The sequence below is a fragment of the Rhamphochromis longiceps genome, linkage group LG11, assembly GCF_057381845.1.
Source record: "Rhamphochromis longiceps isolate RC_006_pf linkage group LG11, R_longiceps_female_GT1.1, whole genome shotgun sequence".
Taxonomy (NCBI): domain Eukaryota; kingdom Metazoa; phylum Chordata; class Actinopteri; order Cichliformes; family Cichlidae; genus Rhamphochromis; species Rhamphochromis longiceps.
The window spans coordinates 29,047,001-29,064,959 of record NC_140567.1 but is presented as its reverse complement, the minus strand read 5'-3'; the positions used below and the strand labels follow the sequence as shown (position 1 = coordinate 29,064,959).

The following is a 17,959-nucleotide window of genomic DNA, read 5'->3' as shown; positions in this document are numbered from 1 at the left end:
CTTGAGATTTTCATCTGGACTTTACTGACTTAAATCTCTGACTAAACTGTTGGCTTTCAAGCTGCATTGTGGGTAATGAGAGGAAAACATGGCGTGTGCCAGAGTGAAAAGGTGTCAGTGTATCATTATTTCCTTCATTCAGACTAATGTTAGGTCACCTTTATTTATATAGTACATTTCAAACAAGAGCTGTTGACTCATAGCTCCACATGAACAGACTCCTGCTTCCTAGAAAAGATCCTTGAAGTTTCAGCACTTTTCTACATATTTCAATTTATGGTCTTTTGAGAGCCAGAGTCAAAGAAAGTTTAAATTCCTCCACTAAACATAGCAGACATAATCAAGCACTGTGGTTTGCAAATGCAGTTGCTCCATAAGTGCTATTGGAGGACAAATGCCTACCAAATCAGCACAATGGGTGGGTTTACCACTGTTATCAAGGGGTACTTTACATAGCTAGCACCCTACCCCAAGGACAACAACTTAAAATACCTTTGGATTCAGGTGGATATGGTTGTCTCCAGTGAGTGATTAGAGAAAAAATATGTTCCCTCTCGCTTGTAGTTAGTTAGAGTGGACCTAATGGCAGAAAAAAGATAGAAATGCAGCTTAATCATTGGGCAATTCTGTCTGAAATCGGGCTCAAAATCGTATGCAGCTGTTGGGTTGTTGCTGACTGTGATCACAGCATATGATTTACATTATTTTCGAACACATCAAGCCATTGAGCGACCCCTGCGCCTTTTCATGGAAGCATCTGCGTGCACTATGTATCCCCACTTATTTATTCAGGCTTTTCCTTTAATTTGTCACTCATCTGCATCTACAAATGACTACAGGGAGCATCAACAATGCATTATCAGTTCGTTCCTACTGTTTATTCACCTCATCTGCCTCAGTTGCCATGTTACACCTGCAAGGAAATCAGCACTACCAGAACAGATGTAGGTGTGCAGATTTAGATCTCACTTTGTAGAGCCGCGGGCTTTTGCAGTTGTTTCTCTGACAGCTTCTTAATTACATTGTGGGGTAGAACACATTATTTCCTAAAAGATTACGTATTTTAAAGCTTTTCTGTTTGGTCAACGGTGTAATGTTGGAATGAGCAATTAATAAGATGCGATGTGGATCGTGGAGTGTGTGCGTGCCTGTGTGTAACTGGGAGGACAGATGGACTCTGGTCAGATGCTGTGGATCATTAAACACAGATGAAGGACAGACAGAAGGCTGACTTGCCTCCGGCCTGCTCTCCATCCTCCCATGTCGGTCTAGCTCACTTCTTTGTGTCTCTCTGAGTCTGACTTTCTTATCAGTGGCTGCTCCTCTAACATTAATACAATAATATTGTTATCGCAAGCTCATATATAACTTCATTACCCTGGTACCACGTTCCTTTCTATCCTCTCTATCTTCAACCTATATCTATCTGTTTTGTTCTCCTTTCACAGTGGTTACAGTGGACAGAGGAAGGACCATTACTATCACAAAAGATGAACTGGAAGGTGAGAACCTTTATTTTTATTTCAGTGCATAATTTTGTCCGAAAAACAAGCCACTTGAACATTTTCCCCATTGATTTAAAACAGCATCCATGTTTTACCGGCACGCATGGTGCCTCCTTTATGCCTGCAGGATCCCTCGGGGTTTGTGGCTTAATGCATCTTCATATTATATTTAACAATGAGCTGCAGTAATTGTATGACTGTAGCAATGAGCATTTGCTCCATTTACAGAACTGAAAAGAATGAACAATCCCTGGCGGTGTCCTAGTAAATGCACATAATGGCTCGAGCTAGTGTGAATGCCTGTGAAGAGGGCTGATAACCTTGGCAATGTAACCCACGGACAGATAAAAAGGAAAGCGGGAGGAGGAATTTGTGTTTGTGGAGCCATCTAAAACATGTAGCACAGGGAGTCCATTTATACTCTCTTTATTCTGTTCTCCAGAGGAGGTTTAGAGCAGAAGGAGTGTATACATGTATAACAAAGAAGTGCATGTGTGCAGCTTTTAACAGAAGTGAAATGACATAGCACTGCAACATCCTGAACTTCTAAGATCAGTCTCCATCCAGACTGACTCTGTTGCAGTACACATAACTTCGGACACTCCCTTGTCCAGATTGTATGTTGTGTGTAGAATGAAGAATCAGAATATTTGAAAGGTTATATGCTGTAGAGCTGTGGGAGGGTTGGAGAGAAACTAAGCCGAATGAATGTGATGTATGTAGTTTGCTAATGCTGTCTCACTGACCTTTGTTCCTCTAAAATTAAACTTGGATCCCTTTTTTATTATTTATGATCTATAAAAAATTGTGACGTTTGGAGGTCTGACCTTTGTTTGACTTTTGAAGGTGGAGTGCATGGCATGAAAAGTTTGAGAGCCACTAAATTATGGTCTCTAAGTTCAATGAAAGAGGAAACTTTCTCCCTTATTTTGGCTTTCTGAAAAGGGGAGGCTAGCCTCCAGATTAGAAAAGTGAGCTAAAAAAGTCACAACCAAAACAGGATGTGACTTTTGTAGTTAATAAAAAAGGCATCTAACTCTTCCTTATTACTGAGTTTATGGTCTCAAGCTCTAGTTTCAAAGTCTTCTGTATTATGTAAGTTTACATTTAGAGTTGCATTTAAAGTTAAATATGTTGTAGATAAAATAGGGTATTGGAAAACTGTAAACTGAGAGAAACAGCTAGCTAGTTTTTATTAATTTCAACAAAAGCAAAATATAAAAATGACAGTGTACTTTTATAAGTGGCTTCATAAGTACTTTGAATCGATCCCGTTGAACTGCCAAGCTAATCTTGGCTTGATCTTCATCTTGGGGACCCTGATTTACAAAATCATACCATATCACCCTATTAGAGCACTTCGCTCTGCAGGCCTACTTGTTGTTCCTAGAGTATTTAAAAGTAGAATGGGAGGGAGAGCCTTCAGTTTTCAGGCCCCTCTTCTGTGGAACCAGCTTCCAGTTTGGATTCGGGAGACAGACACTATCTCTACTTTTAAGATTAGGCTTAAAACTTTCCTTTTTGCTAAAGCATATAGTTAGGGCTGGACCAGGTGACCCTGAATCCTCCCTTAGTTATGCTGCAATAGAGGTAGGCTGCCGTGGGATTCCCATGATGCATTGAGTTTTTCCTTTCCAGTCACCTTTCTCACTCACTATGTGTTAACAGACCTCTCTGCATTGAATCATATCTGTTATTAACCTCTGTCTCTCTTCCACAGCATGTCTTTTATCCTGTCTTCCTTCTCTCACCCCAACCGGTCGCAGCAGAGGGCCCCGCGCTTCCCTGAGCCTGGTTCTGCTGGAGGTTTCTTCCTGTTAAAAGGGAGTTTTTCCTTCCCACTGTCGCCAAAGTGCTTGCTCATAGGGGGTCATATGATTGTTGGGTTTTTCTCTGTATCTATGAAGCGCCTTGAGGTGACTTTTGTTGTGATTTGGCGCTATATAAATAAAATTGAATTGAAATTGAATTGAATCTCGATGTTGTATTCATTATGTTTGAGGCCATATATTCATCAGCACTGTGCAAAGACTATAGGAGCCCAGGGTTTTAATGACCTCATATGATCACTGAAAAAAGAATTAAGGTTAAAGTTGGCATTGGTTTCACTTAGCAGACAAAGATGTCAGGTTGTAAGTTTTATGAAATTCATTTCAGTTTTATTTAAATAGCGCAAAGTCACAATGGTTACCTCAGAGAACTCTATATTACAGAGAACCCCCCCAAAATGAGCATGCACTTGGTGACAGTGGGAAGAAAAAACTCCATTTTAACAGGAAGAAATCTTCGCCACAGTTCCCAGACATGTATTGTTGTTCATTTCCTTTTGTGTACAGTATACACACCGTATGGGAGAAAACTTCAGTCTGCCATGTTGAATCATTACGTGTAAATAATAAAATGCTAAACACTTTTATGTTTGACATTTAAAGATGTGCTGCAGTCATCTTCTTTTGAACTGAGGTCAGGTGACTGATTTCACCAATCAGGTGCATTCCACTTACTGTCCCTAAATGCTCATTTTAGCTGCACATTAAACATAATTTTCCTACTGCTTGGTTGTTTAAAAAAAAAAAAGAGTGCATTAAAATGACTATATTGTTTGGCTTCAAACAGAGTTTGATTAAGCACTTTAAGAGCCACAAAAATCAAATCATTTCCCTTAAATTAGCATATTCAACAGTCAAACAATACAGCATTGAATAAACAGATAAATGTTCAAAAGAAATGTAAATGCAAAAACAGTAAAGCTGCAAAGTACATAAACCATTTAGAGACCAAAAAATATTCACTGTGATTAACATCCCTCTTATGGACAATATTTGATTATTTGATTACCAAGTATTGTTGGCTTGTTGTGCAAGCCTGTGCTTTAAAACTCAGTCCTGGAGGCATTGTTATGCTCATTATGAAGCACATGTGTGGGGTTATTAGTGATGGCTTGGCTTTTACTGTGTACTTGTTTGTTTGTTTGTTTGTTTGTTTGTTTGTTTGTTTGTTTGTTTGTTTGTTTGTTTGTTTGTTTGTTTGTTTGTTTGTTTGTTTGTTTGTTTGTTTGTTTATAGAGCTCTATCAGGGATCTTTGGGTTCTTATAATAAATGTAAAACTGGTGTTAGTTGTTCTTTTAGCCTGTTCTTGTCTTTCTGGAGCAACAAATGAAAGAAATGCAAGCATGCATTAAATAGAGGAGGTGAAATATGTTATAATTACTCTCTCATCTACCCCGCTGAGAAAACCCGTACAACCACCGATGAGCCTGCTTAATAATATCTGTGTTCTCAGTAAACTTTCATTTCTCTTCACATATACCACACAAATATGTGTATGTCTTCACAGTTTCACAGCATTCATTAAAAATAGTCCCCTCCCAGAAAATGGGTTTAAGGAGCCTATCATTGCTTTTGTCTGTCATCAGCAGATTTTACTACATGGCTTTATGGTTTTTTCCGTAACTGCTGCAGCACTACATGAATTTTTTTTTTAAAGCACAGTGTGTCCTGCTGCTCAGATACTCCTCTGTATACTAACAAAGGTTTGCTGCCTCTACCATCCCTCTCTCTTCACTACTCTTTCAGCTGTGGAGCTCTTCTCTGATCCACACTGCAGCTCTACAAACTCTACAAGGAATACAAACGTGCAGAGACAGATGGGACACTTCTGGCTAAACCTGAACACTTCTATTGTCCTTGAATCATTTGGAGTGTCACTGAAAGTATTTGACTACATGTTATCTGCTATACTTAGGTATTAGAAAAGGAGGTGAGACTGGGGTAGCCAGGTGCTGTGCACACATTCAGCAGCAAAGCATTTTAAGAGAAAGAGAATCAAACGCAGCTTCTCAGCCAACACTTTTTTGGATTTTCATTCTCATTGACCTTGTTCTAACTTTTGCATTTGTCATCCTCCGCCTCCTACTCCTGTCTTTGCTCTCTAGGTCGAATCAAAGCTCCTTTTCCTCCCACAAATGTCCACGCCTGCGAGGTGAGCGACACCTACGTGGTGCTGAGCTGGACCGAGCCTGAACCCAGAGGCAGGGAGCCGCTCACCTTCTACGTGGAGCGGGTCAGTCACGGCACATAAATATTCATATTACAACAACTTAGAAGACTCTGATTGGCTGCAGGCCTCCCCGAGGGTCTTGGTTAAACTTCTTTCATCTTATGAGCTCATAAGTGAAGTTTTAGTGCATCTACTAAAAATCATTTTTAGATCAATCACATCTGAACATAATTTAAACTTGGAGAAACATCTCCAATCTTTGTAGCAGCCAGTAGAAAATCTCCTCACAGCGACTTGAATCTGGTCACTATAACATATCAGAGGTTTATTATCAAGCTGATTTGTTTTGATCCGCTATTTGAAAAAGTGGCCTGCTCTGGGAGTCAGGGTTAATCTGAAGTCATGTGATATGTTGTCTGAAGAACTGCAAACTAAAATCGCAATGATAACTGTTCATGCCAGAAGAGGAGAAAAACTGAAAGATGAGGATATCATGATTAGATTTTAGATTTCTAAGATGGCTGGATAATTGAGATAAACTTATACAGTTTAATTTACAAATCTGAGAAATGAGACTGATTACCTTCTGTGAAGTTTTACAAATTGGCTTTTATTTCATTTTAAAAAGACCTGCCTCTGAATTAAAAATATATGCATATGTGGGAAATGGACAGCAGTAAAATGTTAAACATTCATTTGAGCCGAAGCTCCTTAACTCCATAATTATAGATTAAGAAAATGTAATGGGCCTGTGTAAGTTGAAAACCCAGCAGAATTTTCACCAGAGTCTGCAGCTTCTGCACTTTACGAAGCAGTATATCATGTTTCAGCTAATTGCTTCCATTTTACTGCAGCTTTAGTGTTTTGGTTCAGTCTCGAGTCACATAGCATCACACATCATTGTTGCCTGCAGCATGCATACAGCTGTTTTTAGCAACAATAGACTTGATGTACTTTACCTACTCTGTACCAAACAGAATACAATGATTGCATCTAGCTGGCAACCACAGTATTCAGCAACTTAAAACCTCAGCAGACGACAGAGAGCAATCCAGACCTGATAGAGCAGTGATTTTTATACCTTCAGGTTTCCAACAAAAGTTTCATGTTGCTCTGTAGATGCTGGATTAATAGTTCCATCTTAAGGAAGCGATGATCCAGAAAACATCTACACCTTTAAGATTTCTGAACAAACACGCACCTACTATGGTAAAAGACATTAAAAAATATCTACATTTAAATTACAATTAGATATAAACTCACCTGGCTACTCTGCTAAGTAAATCTTTTCAAGTTCATATATCTACGTTTATCACATTGCAGCATCTAAATGCATTTAGATGCTCGCAATCACAGAATTGGGAAGAAAGGGAATTTAAGTGACTTTAAACATGGAATAGTTGTTGTCACAAGATGGGCTGGTGTAAGTATTATAGAAAGTGCAAATCTACTTGGATTTTCACACAAAACCAGCCCAGTTGTTTAAAGAGAATGGTCTGAAGAAAAAAAAAGAAAATGTCTAGTAAGTGTCAATTCTCTGTGTGGAAATATCCTGTTGATGCCAGAGGCCAGAAGACATTGGCTGAAACTCACAGCAAGGCAACAGAAATTCAAATAACCATTCCCTATAACCAAGTTATGCAGAAGAGCTTCTCTGAACAATCAATATGTCAGACCTTGAAGCACATTGGCTACATCAGCAGAAGACCACATGGTGTGGTGCTTCTTAACAGCACATGTCTATCACTCTATGACCACAGTGTACACATTTTCACAATGCTCATGCCATCTAAACTGGGTTCTTTAATACTACAGTGAGTTAAATGGCTGTGCTTTGAATCATGGATGTGTTGCTGATAAACTGCAGCATCTGTGTGATGCTATCACGTCAATATGGATCAAACTCTGTTACAGTATGCAGCAACACACTGTATGAATTCACAAAGAGGACCCAAAATGCAGACACCAGGGAACGTGGAACAAACCTTTAATGTTGACAGAAAGCGAGCCGTTTATTCAAGTTGGTAAAACATTACAAAACAAAAGGCAGACGTGAAACTAAACTGGGGAAACTAAAGATAAACATAAAACAACCAAAACATGAAACCTGACTTGGATACAAAGATACCTGGGGCCCGTTCTTCGTACGTCGCTTACTACATCCAAGATCAAATGACACATCCAAGACCAAATCATCGCGCTAACCGTGAGTTCGCTAATCCGGTTCGCCGAACACACCTGCTGTTGACGATTAGTACAGCTGGATGAAGTAATGTGAGATCACTGGGTGTCGTAAAAGGGTCTACGCATCGATAGTAGAAACATTGATCGGCAACCCTCTGATTGGTCGGCGAAAATGTCGAAGGAGCGCGCTCAGCTCGGTATTTTTCGGCAGCAGAGCAAGAACTCTTGATTGAGGGATTTCAGGAGTTTCAGAGTTTAATTAAAACGCAAGGGAACACTGCAAAGGCTGCAAAAGCAAGGAGAGAGGGCTGGCAGAAAGTTGCTGACAAATTAAACTCGTAAGTAATTTAATAATAACAATAATAATGGAGTGGATTGATATAGCGCTTTTCAAGGCACCCAAAGCGCATGACAATGCCACTATTCAGTCACTCTCACATTCACACACTGGTGGAGGCAGCTACAGTTGTAGCCACAGCTGCCCTGGGGCAGACTGACAGAAGCCAGGCTGCCATATCGCGCCATCGGCCCCTCTGGCCAACACCAGTAGGTGGTAGGGTAGATTTATCATATCACACTATATTACCCAATATTATATTACATTATATTATATTATAATATGTTATATTATATCCCCTTTCACATTAGAGCCACAACAGGACCCACTAGAACATGGGAACAAGTAAAAGTGAAATATAAGAATATCCTACAGAATGGTAATATTTATCACTTATATTGCTTTTAGTCTCTTGGAAAGAGACCCTGAAATAATCTGTTTGTTTGTTCATAACAGCAACCAAGAAAAGGGCAGAGAACAAAAAGACAGGTGGTGGTCCTGCACCCCCTCGTCAACAAGTTGGTTAAGTAAATAATACCCTCACGGGAATATCGATATCTCTCTATGAGCACACTGTCGCGCTGAGCTAAAGGATCCTGTCTGTCCCGCAATATACGCTGAATTCTGAGGACTCTCCTTATCAATCTTGCACCTTCCGCAATGGGCTGCTCGCGTAAACGGACAGGACATGGCTGCGACAGACTTCCCAAATCCACCTTCGCTTTTATAGCCGTGGTCTCCCATCTTGATTACACGAAGTAATTTGCAATTACCACTCTGAAATATGAATTACATCTGTAATAATCACATACATGTAATAGAATGTTAATAGTACATTTCCCTTTTTTAGGGAATGACCTGTATGTATCTGTGTGACATCAATAAAAGGATCAAGTGCTGCATTATCTTTAGTTACACTGATGTTATTTATTTATGGTGAAACAGTGGTGGAATATCGCTGTTGCTTTCGTATAAATGAAGCGGACATACCTGCGTGGCCGCGATCTAAACCTGTTTACATAAAGTAAACCTGCTCCCGAGCAGGTTTACGCTTACGGCTCTGTTGCTATGACAGCAAGTCCCGGATGAGCTTCGGGGAACTGAACGATCCAAGATCACGCGAAATCGTCAACAATCAAATCCAGCTAACTTACTTAGCGAGGTACGAAGAATGGGCCCCAGGAATATGGAAACATGGCACAAAAGACAACACATGACCTGACAATGAATGAACAGAAACACACAGACTAAATACACACAAGGGCGATTAGGGGATGTGGAAACACACGGGGAAACAGCTGACACTAATCTGACATAACGAGACAAAGGAAGCACACTGACATAGGACACGGACCTTCAAAATAAAACAGGAAACATGAGACGCAGACATAGCAATGCAAACTTGACACATAAGACACACAGCATGAAACACATAAAGGGTGAGAGAAACTTAAATACAGGGGTAGAAAAACACAAAGAGAATCTAATAAACAAGTGTACTTAGTTAACCTAAAGAACTTAAACATAAACATCAAAATAAACTAAAACTTAAAACGCTAGTTCAGTAGACCCAGGAACGTGACAAAATCTCTGAGGAATCTTTCCAGTACCTTGTTGAATTCGAGTCACAAAGACCTGAGACACTTCTGAAGGCGAATGGGCTCCAATCCAAGTTAAGTGTATATAATGCTCTCTCATATATGAATATTTACACGTATCCAGCTAACCACAGTTGCAATTAGTAATACCTTCACATCCAGTGAACACAAGAATCAGTGTTCTTGCATCAGTACTTCCCCCTTGTTTTGTTTGGGAAGTCCGGAGCTGGAACGTGAGTCAAATTAACAGCAGGCTGCTGACAACAGCACTAATTAAACAGACAGAAGGAGAAGAAATACACACCCACATATACTGCGGTGTTGTCAGTTTAGCTGAAACTTTACCATCTTATTAAAAACAAGCAGACCTTGATGTTGCTCTTACATGCCACATATTCTGGCATCAGGAGTTGTGTTTTTTTTTTTTTGCTTGCATGCAGAGATTTTTTCTAGTGATTGGTTGTTGGCTGGATGTGTTATCTAAAAGGCTTTGTTTGGTTTAAAATTAGTCATGCATCTAATCCAGCAACCTTTTAAAAAAAAAATTTTTTCAGAGGCATTATCGGGGATGTCAAAAAAGTTTTCTCCAACATATTGGAGTGTGTGGACAGCCCCTGGCCTTTACAATAATAGAAGGCCTAAAGGCTCTCTAATATCAGCCCAGGCACTGAACAGCTTCTAGCTCCAATAATCAAAAAAACTGCTACAGGAAATAGATCTTTATTGAAGCTTTATAAGTTACTGAGGTAATAAAACTGTCAAATCTGTCACAGGCATCTGAAATTACTAAAAGTCTACAGCTTCACTTCCTCTTATATAATGAAGAGAACATTCAAATATCATATTCGCCCTTGAGCAAGCACTTTATAATCACTGATCTCTGGGAACATACCCGTTTCTCACCGGAGACTTGGGGAAAGAAATGATGGCAATACAGAGCAGGACAACAGCTACGTTAATGTAGCCTATAATGTAGACACTGCATGATGATGGCTAATTGACAAAGATGAAAAGGAAAAAAATTCAAGATGACAAACTGGCGGTCTACAATTTGCATACCTACCCATCTGTCTTCTTTTTAACTTTTTCCTGGCATATTGTTCCTTTTTTCATATTTCTGCCTTTCTAAATCAAAGTATCACTGTCTGTCACTCCAAACTGTGCAGATTGAATCCACCTGCATATTTTAAGGATCCTGAATTATGAAGATGTCCTTGAGATAGACAGCACTTTGGAAATTAATCTAATTCCCCACCTGTTTCAGTCCCTGACAGGAAAAAACAGCTGGGAGATGGTGAGTCTGGACATGGTGGTAAACTCTCCCAGGTTCCCAGTATTTGACCTGGTGAAGGGCAAGCAGTACTACTTCAGAGTGCGTTCAGTCAACAAGTATGGTGTCAGTGATCCCTCTGAGCCGAGCACACCGATCTCCCTCGGAAAGGCACAAGGTGAGATTAAATATGTTATGTACCGGTAGCCATTTATTACTCTGCCTCTTGTAAAGGTCACTTAGATTTTAAAGAGTGCCGTCATTGTTCAGCATTTCCACACTGAACTGTATTTCTCCTACTCTACATGTTCACTCATACAGTAATTTTACAAGAGAAATGATGTGGCTATATTTATCTCGGTTTTCAGTGGTTTAATAGATTATCTGGATTTCTTATTGAGAACAGATCACAGTACAATATTGAGGGCTCGATAGGAATAATTTATCAACCATATAATTATCATTTTAAATAAATGACAGTATGAGACGTATCTTATGGGTCTAATAACATTACCATAACACACAAATCCTTGTCTGTGTTGTTAGTGTCTTTGGCCACTGACTTCGCATGTTGGCGCACAGATACTTCTCGGGCCCCTGCTGCTTCTTATCGGTATCTGATGTTGTTGCGTGGTCAAGTTGCCTAGCAACCACTTAGCATCAGGATAAAATGAGGCGTTCTGTTTCTAGCACTTAGACTCATTATAAAAGCATTGGATCCTTTTTTATCTGACCAGAATAACATTTAATTTATATCTACAAAACTACAAAACATTTTGCATTATATATAATATAACGTCATTAAGTTGCCTAGAACACATCTATGTGGGGGGGGGGGGGGGGGGGGGGTAACATACATGCCTACCAATGACCTAAAATGACCTATTTTTAGCATATAAGCAATACCTACCTGCCTTATTTTTACTTTTCTCAATGTGATTGAATGTATCAATTCAACAACACAGCAGAAGCAAGCCAAACAACAATACTGAAACATGGCCATGCACTACTTTTTTATTTTAACAGAAAAAAAACCTGAAATTAGTGCTAAGGTTTTTATTTTCATTCCTTCAGTGCTTGGTTCATAGAATTCGTGAAGGTTTCTTGCAAAAAAAAAGTAAAGTTTTCAGTAAGTGGTTCTGAACAACTTTGTATGTACCCTTGTGCTCTAACAAATGTGTTGAGTGCATTTTCTTCCTCTTAAAATATTTAGTTCAGTGGAATGTTCCCAAAATTTGGAGGTACCCCCAGTGGAGGTGGAACAAAGTAAAGCGGTGTTTTTCATAACCTCTAAGGTTTCCCACATATGAAATGGATTATTGTATAAAAAAAAACATTTCATTGCAAAGTGGCAGATGTTTTGGAACAACCCATAAATAAAAGAGAAAAAGAGAAAAGGGGTCCTCTACATGTCTGAAAATCAGAATGTGAATATCTTGATGCACAACAATAGGTATAATTTTATATTGTACCTATATATGAATATATGATGAGTCTATTCATTTACTTTTTGGCAGACCTGCCCCAGAAACACCGACCAGGGTTGGCTGGGCAGATATCACTTGTTAAATCCAAGAATATGTGATATGTAACTGTAGCAGTAAAAAGTAATGATATTGTAAGTTTCTCTGCCTTATATACCAGTAGTGTGTTTTCTTTCCTTTTAAGGGTAGATTTTTTACAGTTATTACTATGCACCCTATAGAATCCAGTGTTTTATGTGCAGAAAACTGCCAGTAGCTACTGGGAAAAACAAAAGTCATCTTCCTTTTTTGGTTGCACAGTGATTTTTCATTTTCCCAGAAGATTTCATACCCAGTGGCTTAAAGCTGCATGGTGAAAGCAAGGTTTAGAACCAGTCTAAACACCAGGGGTGCCAGTGTTATATTATGAAACCAGAAGTTAAATTATAATAAGTCCTTCTATCTCCTACCTCTTATCCAGTTCAGGGTTGTGTGGTAGTTTATCCCAGCTGACGTGGGGCAAGAGGCAGGGTACGCTCTCGACAGGTTGGTTATCAGAGAGATAAGGAGAGACAACCATTCATGATCACGCCTTTGGCCAGTGTTAGAATCACCCAGAGAGAGCCCACACAGGCATTTCTAGGACCTGTAGATCAAGTGTAGGTGTGTGTGAGTGCATGTGTGTATACACAAGACAAACAAGACAGGGAAGCAATGATAGAGTCCTTGAATTATAATGCTACTCTAGATTATTTCAGTATAGAAAACAACAAAGTTACTTCAAGCTCTACTGTGGGCCAACTCCTGAGGAGATTATTGACAGAAAAATAGGTGTTTTCTATCTTGTAGTCAGTTTTCCTTTTACCATTTTAAGTTTCGTGGTTTTAGTTGATATTTTTTTTTGTTTATTATCTGATTCCCACCAGCTGTGCCAGTTCCACCTCACTCTGTCATGGCAATTAGAGACACAGACACCTCTGTGCTGGTGCAGTGGCAAGAGCCCAAAGACAAAAACGGCATCCTGGGATATTATCTGTACTACAGTGAAGCTGGCAAACACAACTGGAAGACAGTTAACAACAAGCCCTTTGCTAAAAACAGGTATGTGGGTAAAATGTTAGTATGAATAAAATTAAGTTATAGTGACAGTCAAAATGATCTCATTTCATAGGCCATTTCCAGATAATTATAAGTGATATGCATGATAAATAAAGGTTATTATAGTTAACAAAAACTAATATTTAAACTCACAGTGGATATAAAAAGAAATTGAATTAAATTAAAATAAAACACAAACTTTTTAAGTGTAAACAGATGTTTCTTTAATTTAGCAGAAACACTGAAAATAACATCAATATTACTTTCAGATTTCTTTAGTCTTACTTTTAGCATTGGTCAAATTTGTTATGACAGCTTGTCTGGTGAGCCTTTGATGGGAATATTTATTGAGGCTTTAGACACCTAAGAGACTGCTTTCAAAAAGTTCTTTCTTTTCATTTTACATCTATAGTAATTGTTCTAAATCCTGCCTCTGGCCCACCTCACATGAATACTTAAAAAGACTAAAACTACACTGAAATTAGACTACAACTAAGTATGTTCAAACTGCAAAAGCTAACTGAAATCAGCAAATCAACTCTGGAAATGAACTGAATTAAAAACATAAAGTCAAAAAGAAATAGAAATGAATATCATAGAAAATGCACAACTGCAATATATGTGATTTGAACATAATCTCTCCTCAGGTTTACAGTCCATGGCCTCAAGACTCGGAAGGACTACGTGTTTAGAGTAAAGTGTGTGAGCCGAGCAGGAAACAGCAGCTATTCAGATGAGTCTCAACCCATCATGGTCAAATCAGCCATTCGTAAGCATGCCTGCCAGACAAAAACATAAAATACTAAATATTTTGTAAATATTTTGTAATTCTGTTATTGAGCATCTAACTCAGAGCACTCACACTATATTATAATGTTTAAATGGCAGTGAGTGCTGAGTATGTTCAGGGGTTTCTTTGGTATACAGTTGTGATATGCATATGCTAATCATAGGCATGAATGTCATAATAATTTGGAGATTTTAATGATTTCTTTTAACATCTGACATAATTCAACCTGGATATTTGACCACTCTTTTTGGCAGAATTGGTGGAGTTTAAATTGGTTGGCTTCTTGGTTTTTAAGTGGAGTTCACAAATTTTTAATAGGGTTGAGGCCAGGGCTTTGAGAAGGCCGTTAGTGAAGTGTAAAGTTAGCCTAAGGGCAGCTACACATTTCAGTTGATCTTCAAGGTGTTGATTTTAGAGCAGGGTTTTCTGTCTTAGTCAACATCCTCTCCATGGTGATGTAGACCTCCAGCAGTGCCAGCTCCTGTGGCTTGAGACTCGGTGGTTCCTGGGTTGTCTTGAACATCCCAATCAGTTTCCTGTCACCTGAAGGTGACCGTTTGAGTCTTCTTCCAAGCAAAGTGATGATTCATCCAAATGAGTTGTACTTATGTACAGTTGTTTTTACTGATAATCTTAGAATCTGTTGCAGTTGTTTACAAATGGCTCCTTCACAACTTGTTTAAATCTGCAATTCTGCTTAGATCTTCACTGAAATCCTCAGATTTCCCCATGGATCTGATCGGTCAATTGAATAAGTGCCGTCTAATAAATCATTTTCAATGTTAGAAAAGAGAAACTGCCAGCTGAAGTCAATCAAGATCAATAACGTGAAGTTAATCGGCCTTTGTATTGTCATTTAAAAAGACACTGTAGAACCTTCAGCACCACTTATTAAAAGATTTAAGTGAATGTATGTGTATTTTTCAGCCTCTATGTATAATTTTGACCATGTGTGGATTATAGAAAATCCAAAACAAATTCAAACTTCTGCCCTCAGTTATTAAAGTTCTATGCTGTGAAAACACTCCACTCTGGATTTCTTTGACCTGGTCAATCATTAAAACACCAAATTATCATGACATTCATGCCCATAATGTGTGTTTGTAAACTTCTCATCACAGTTAAATTTTTTTTTTTTTTGCTTTTTCTCAGCTTTCACTCAGTCTTGGTGGAATGGGTTTTTGTTTTTCACTGGTAGTTTTCATTTGCAGCCTCACGAGTCCTCCCCGTTAATGCATATGCACTGTAAAGCAGGACAATGAAAGGCTTCCAACATTCACCCTACATTTGTTATTTGGTGTCCTCCACATAGTTGCAGCATTTTAGGTAGTGCAAAATCATTTTTAGGAAATATTTAACAAAGAAGGCAGAGAAATCAAAGCTTGCATTAATATAGCACATCACTGTTCACTGCTCTTGTTATCATATCTAACGGAAATTGTGATCCTGTCACATAACAGTCTATATGTTTTGTCAAGTAAGCTCTACCAAATGACTAATCCGGTAGAGACTGACTATACATGAAAAGCCACTGACCCTTCTTGCAGTCTCAGATAATATGCTTTCTGCAGCCTGCAGTATAGTAGAGTTATGACTCGTTTCGCTTGGCACTCACTGTCAGAATAATCTCACATCTATTCTGCTACTCTACCATTACCTGTGGGATAATAGCTTGAATCCAATTCTTTGTGAGGAATGCATTTTTGTCAAATAGAATATGAGGTGAATATTTATTTCGTTATCATTGGAGAAAGTCTAATGTAGGCGTAGAGTTGTGAGATTGAAAATTTGGACAGAAGCTGTTGTCGGCCAGAGAGTTATTGGCATTTTTTGGTCTATTTAGCAAGAAGGAGTGCCTGCTGAGACTTTCTCATCTATATGTATTTTTTTCCCCAATTCCTTCTGCTTGTCCAGATGTTCCTTCTGCTCCCTCTGCCATCGTCCTTCTGCTATGCACTGGGTCAGAGATGGTTTTGGGCTGGAGGGCTCCGTTCTCTGACGGGGGAAGCCCTGTACGTGGCTACTATCTGGACCAGAAGGAAAAGGGCATGGAAATATGGAGAGAGGTCAACGTCAAACCTGTCAAAGAGCGCCAGTTCAAGGTGGGTAATACTGAAAGTTTTGGACCATTTCTCTGAAATTTAAGTGCTGACTTAGGTGATGGTCTGGTTACAGTTACAGACACAGGCACAGTTTTGGGATTTCAGTGAAATGTCTGCTGTCAACCAGACTGGCACAGAAAGCAGAGCAGACTTTGCAATGCAGTTTCTAAAGAGACCATTTTTCTCCATTTAAAATGATAAGTTAACATTAGAAATTCTTTATTTAACCCATTTTGGGAAATTCCTATGTCACAGGAGAATATAGTATTATTATTATTATTATTATTATTATTATTATTATTATTATTATTATTATTATTATTAATAATAATAATAATAATAATAGTGTAAAATATTTTTTAAAAGAACATATGGACTGGTTCTTGTATAGCGCTTTTCTACTCTACCAGAGCACTCACTAACCCATTCATCTCAACATTTTATTCCACAATTAGATGGATGCATCCGAGTGCAAGTTGGTGTTAGTATCTTGCTCAAGGATAGTTGGCATACAGCCTGAAGCAGCCAGGGATCAAACTAGCAACCTTCCAATGCATAGACGACCTGCGCTACCTGTTGAGCTACAGCTACCCTGACAAAGTAGCAATGTCAATACTTTTTGTAAATGAAAGGAAACATGATTACGTGCCAGACAGATATGTTGGATTGTAGTGTTATTGCATTTGCTTATCATCGTGGCAGCTAAGCTGAATCAGTCTGTTAGGTAAGGGGTGCGGCTGCTGCCTGTCCAGCAAGTGCTGTGGAGGGTGGTCAGCACTATCCATGATGGAGAGCAGTTTGTTCAGTGACCTCGTCACCACCACAGCCTTAAAAGTGTCCAGTTTACAGCCAGTCACAGAGTCGGTCTTCCTGATCAGTTTAGTCAGTCTGTTGTTGTCACCAGGTTTTACGATGCTTCTCTAGCAGACCACAGTTAAGCAGACTGCACTTTTCACAGCTGACTGATCTCCAATATTTTGCTGTACATGTTGAAGGATCTCAACTTCCTTGGGAAATAGAGCTCATCCCCTTTTTATAGTCAATTGCTGTGTACAGTTGTAATTTTTTTAAATTAGAAAAATGTCAAACTGTTTGGATGGATTGCTTTTAAAAATGTCAAGACATCGGCGTCCTCTTTAGCATGCGGCACGATTTAGCACCAAGATTGGTTCAACACTGATTCCAGTCTTGTCTGTGCTAATTAGCAGCTAAGACAGTAAGCCTAGAGCTTTAAGGTAGAATGCCAACATGGTAAAACGTGTACCTGCAAAACAGCAGGCTGGTATTGTTTTCATTGTTGTTATTATGATATATTCATACAGTCATCAAACATTGTACAGTTAGTATGGACAGCATAAACAATACAAAAGTGCTAGCGTTATGCAGTGTTTCCTTATGTCAGCAGAAAATAAGTTTGCATGTTTTCCACTTACTGACAGCAGCCGAAAAACAAAAAACATGCTGTTATACTTTGGATGAAAATAAAAAAAAAGAATAAGTGCACGGAGAGATTTCTAGTCACTTGCTAGTCCTTGAATTAAGGACTTTTATAATAATAACAATAATAAAAGTTATTTCTGGATTTTGCAGTTGCCTCTAAATAATGGCAATA

General features: G+C 38.8%; 1 protein-coding gene across 1 annotated transcript in view; it reads left to right on the top strand.

Moving 5' to 3' along the window:
• Positions 1–17,959, top strand: part of myom3 (myomesin 3) — a 72,391-nt gene that overhangs the window by 35,236 nt on the left and 19,196 nt on the right. The window contains exons 13-18 of the mRNA XM_085423510.1: positions 1,449–1,502; positions 5,441–5,568; positions 10,889–11,072; positions 13,284–13,458; positions 14,103–14,224; positions 16,160–16,347. Of these exons, the coding sequence (XP_085279636.1) occupies positions 1,449–1,502; positions 5,441–5,568; positions 10,889–11,072; positions 13,284–13,458; positions 14,103–14,224; positions 16,160–16,347 (851 nt within the window). The remainder of the gene's footprint in view (positions 1–1,448; positions 1,503–5,440; positions 5,569–10,888; positions 11,073–13,283; positions 13,459–14,102; positions 14,225–16,159; positions 16,348–17,959) is intronic.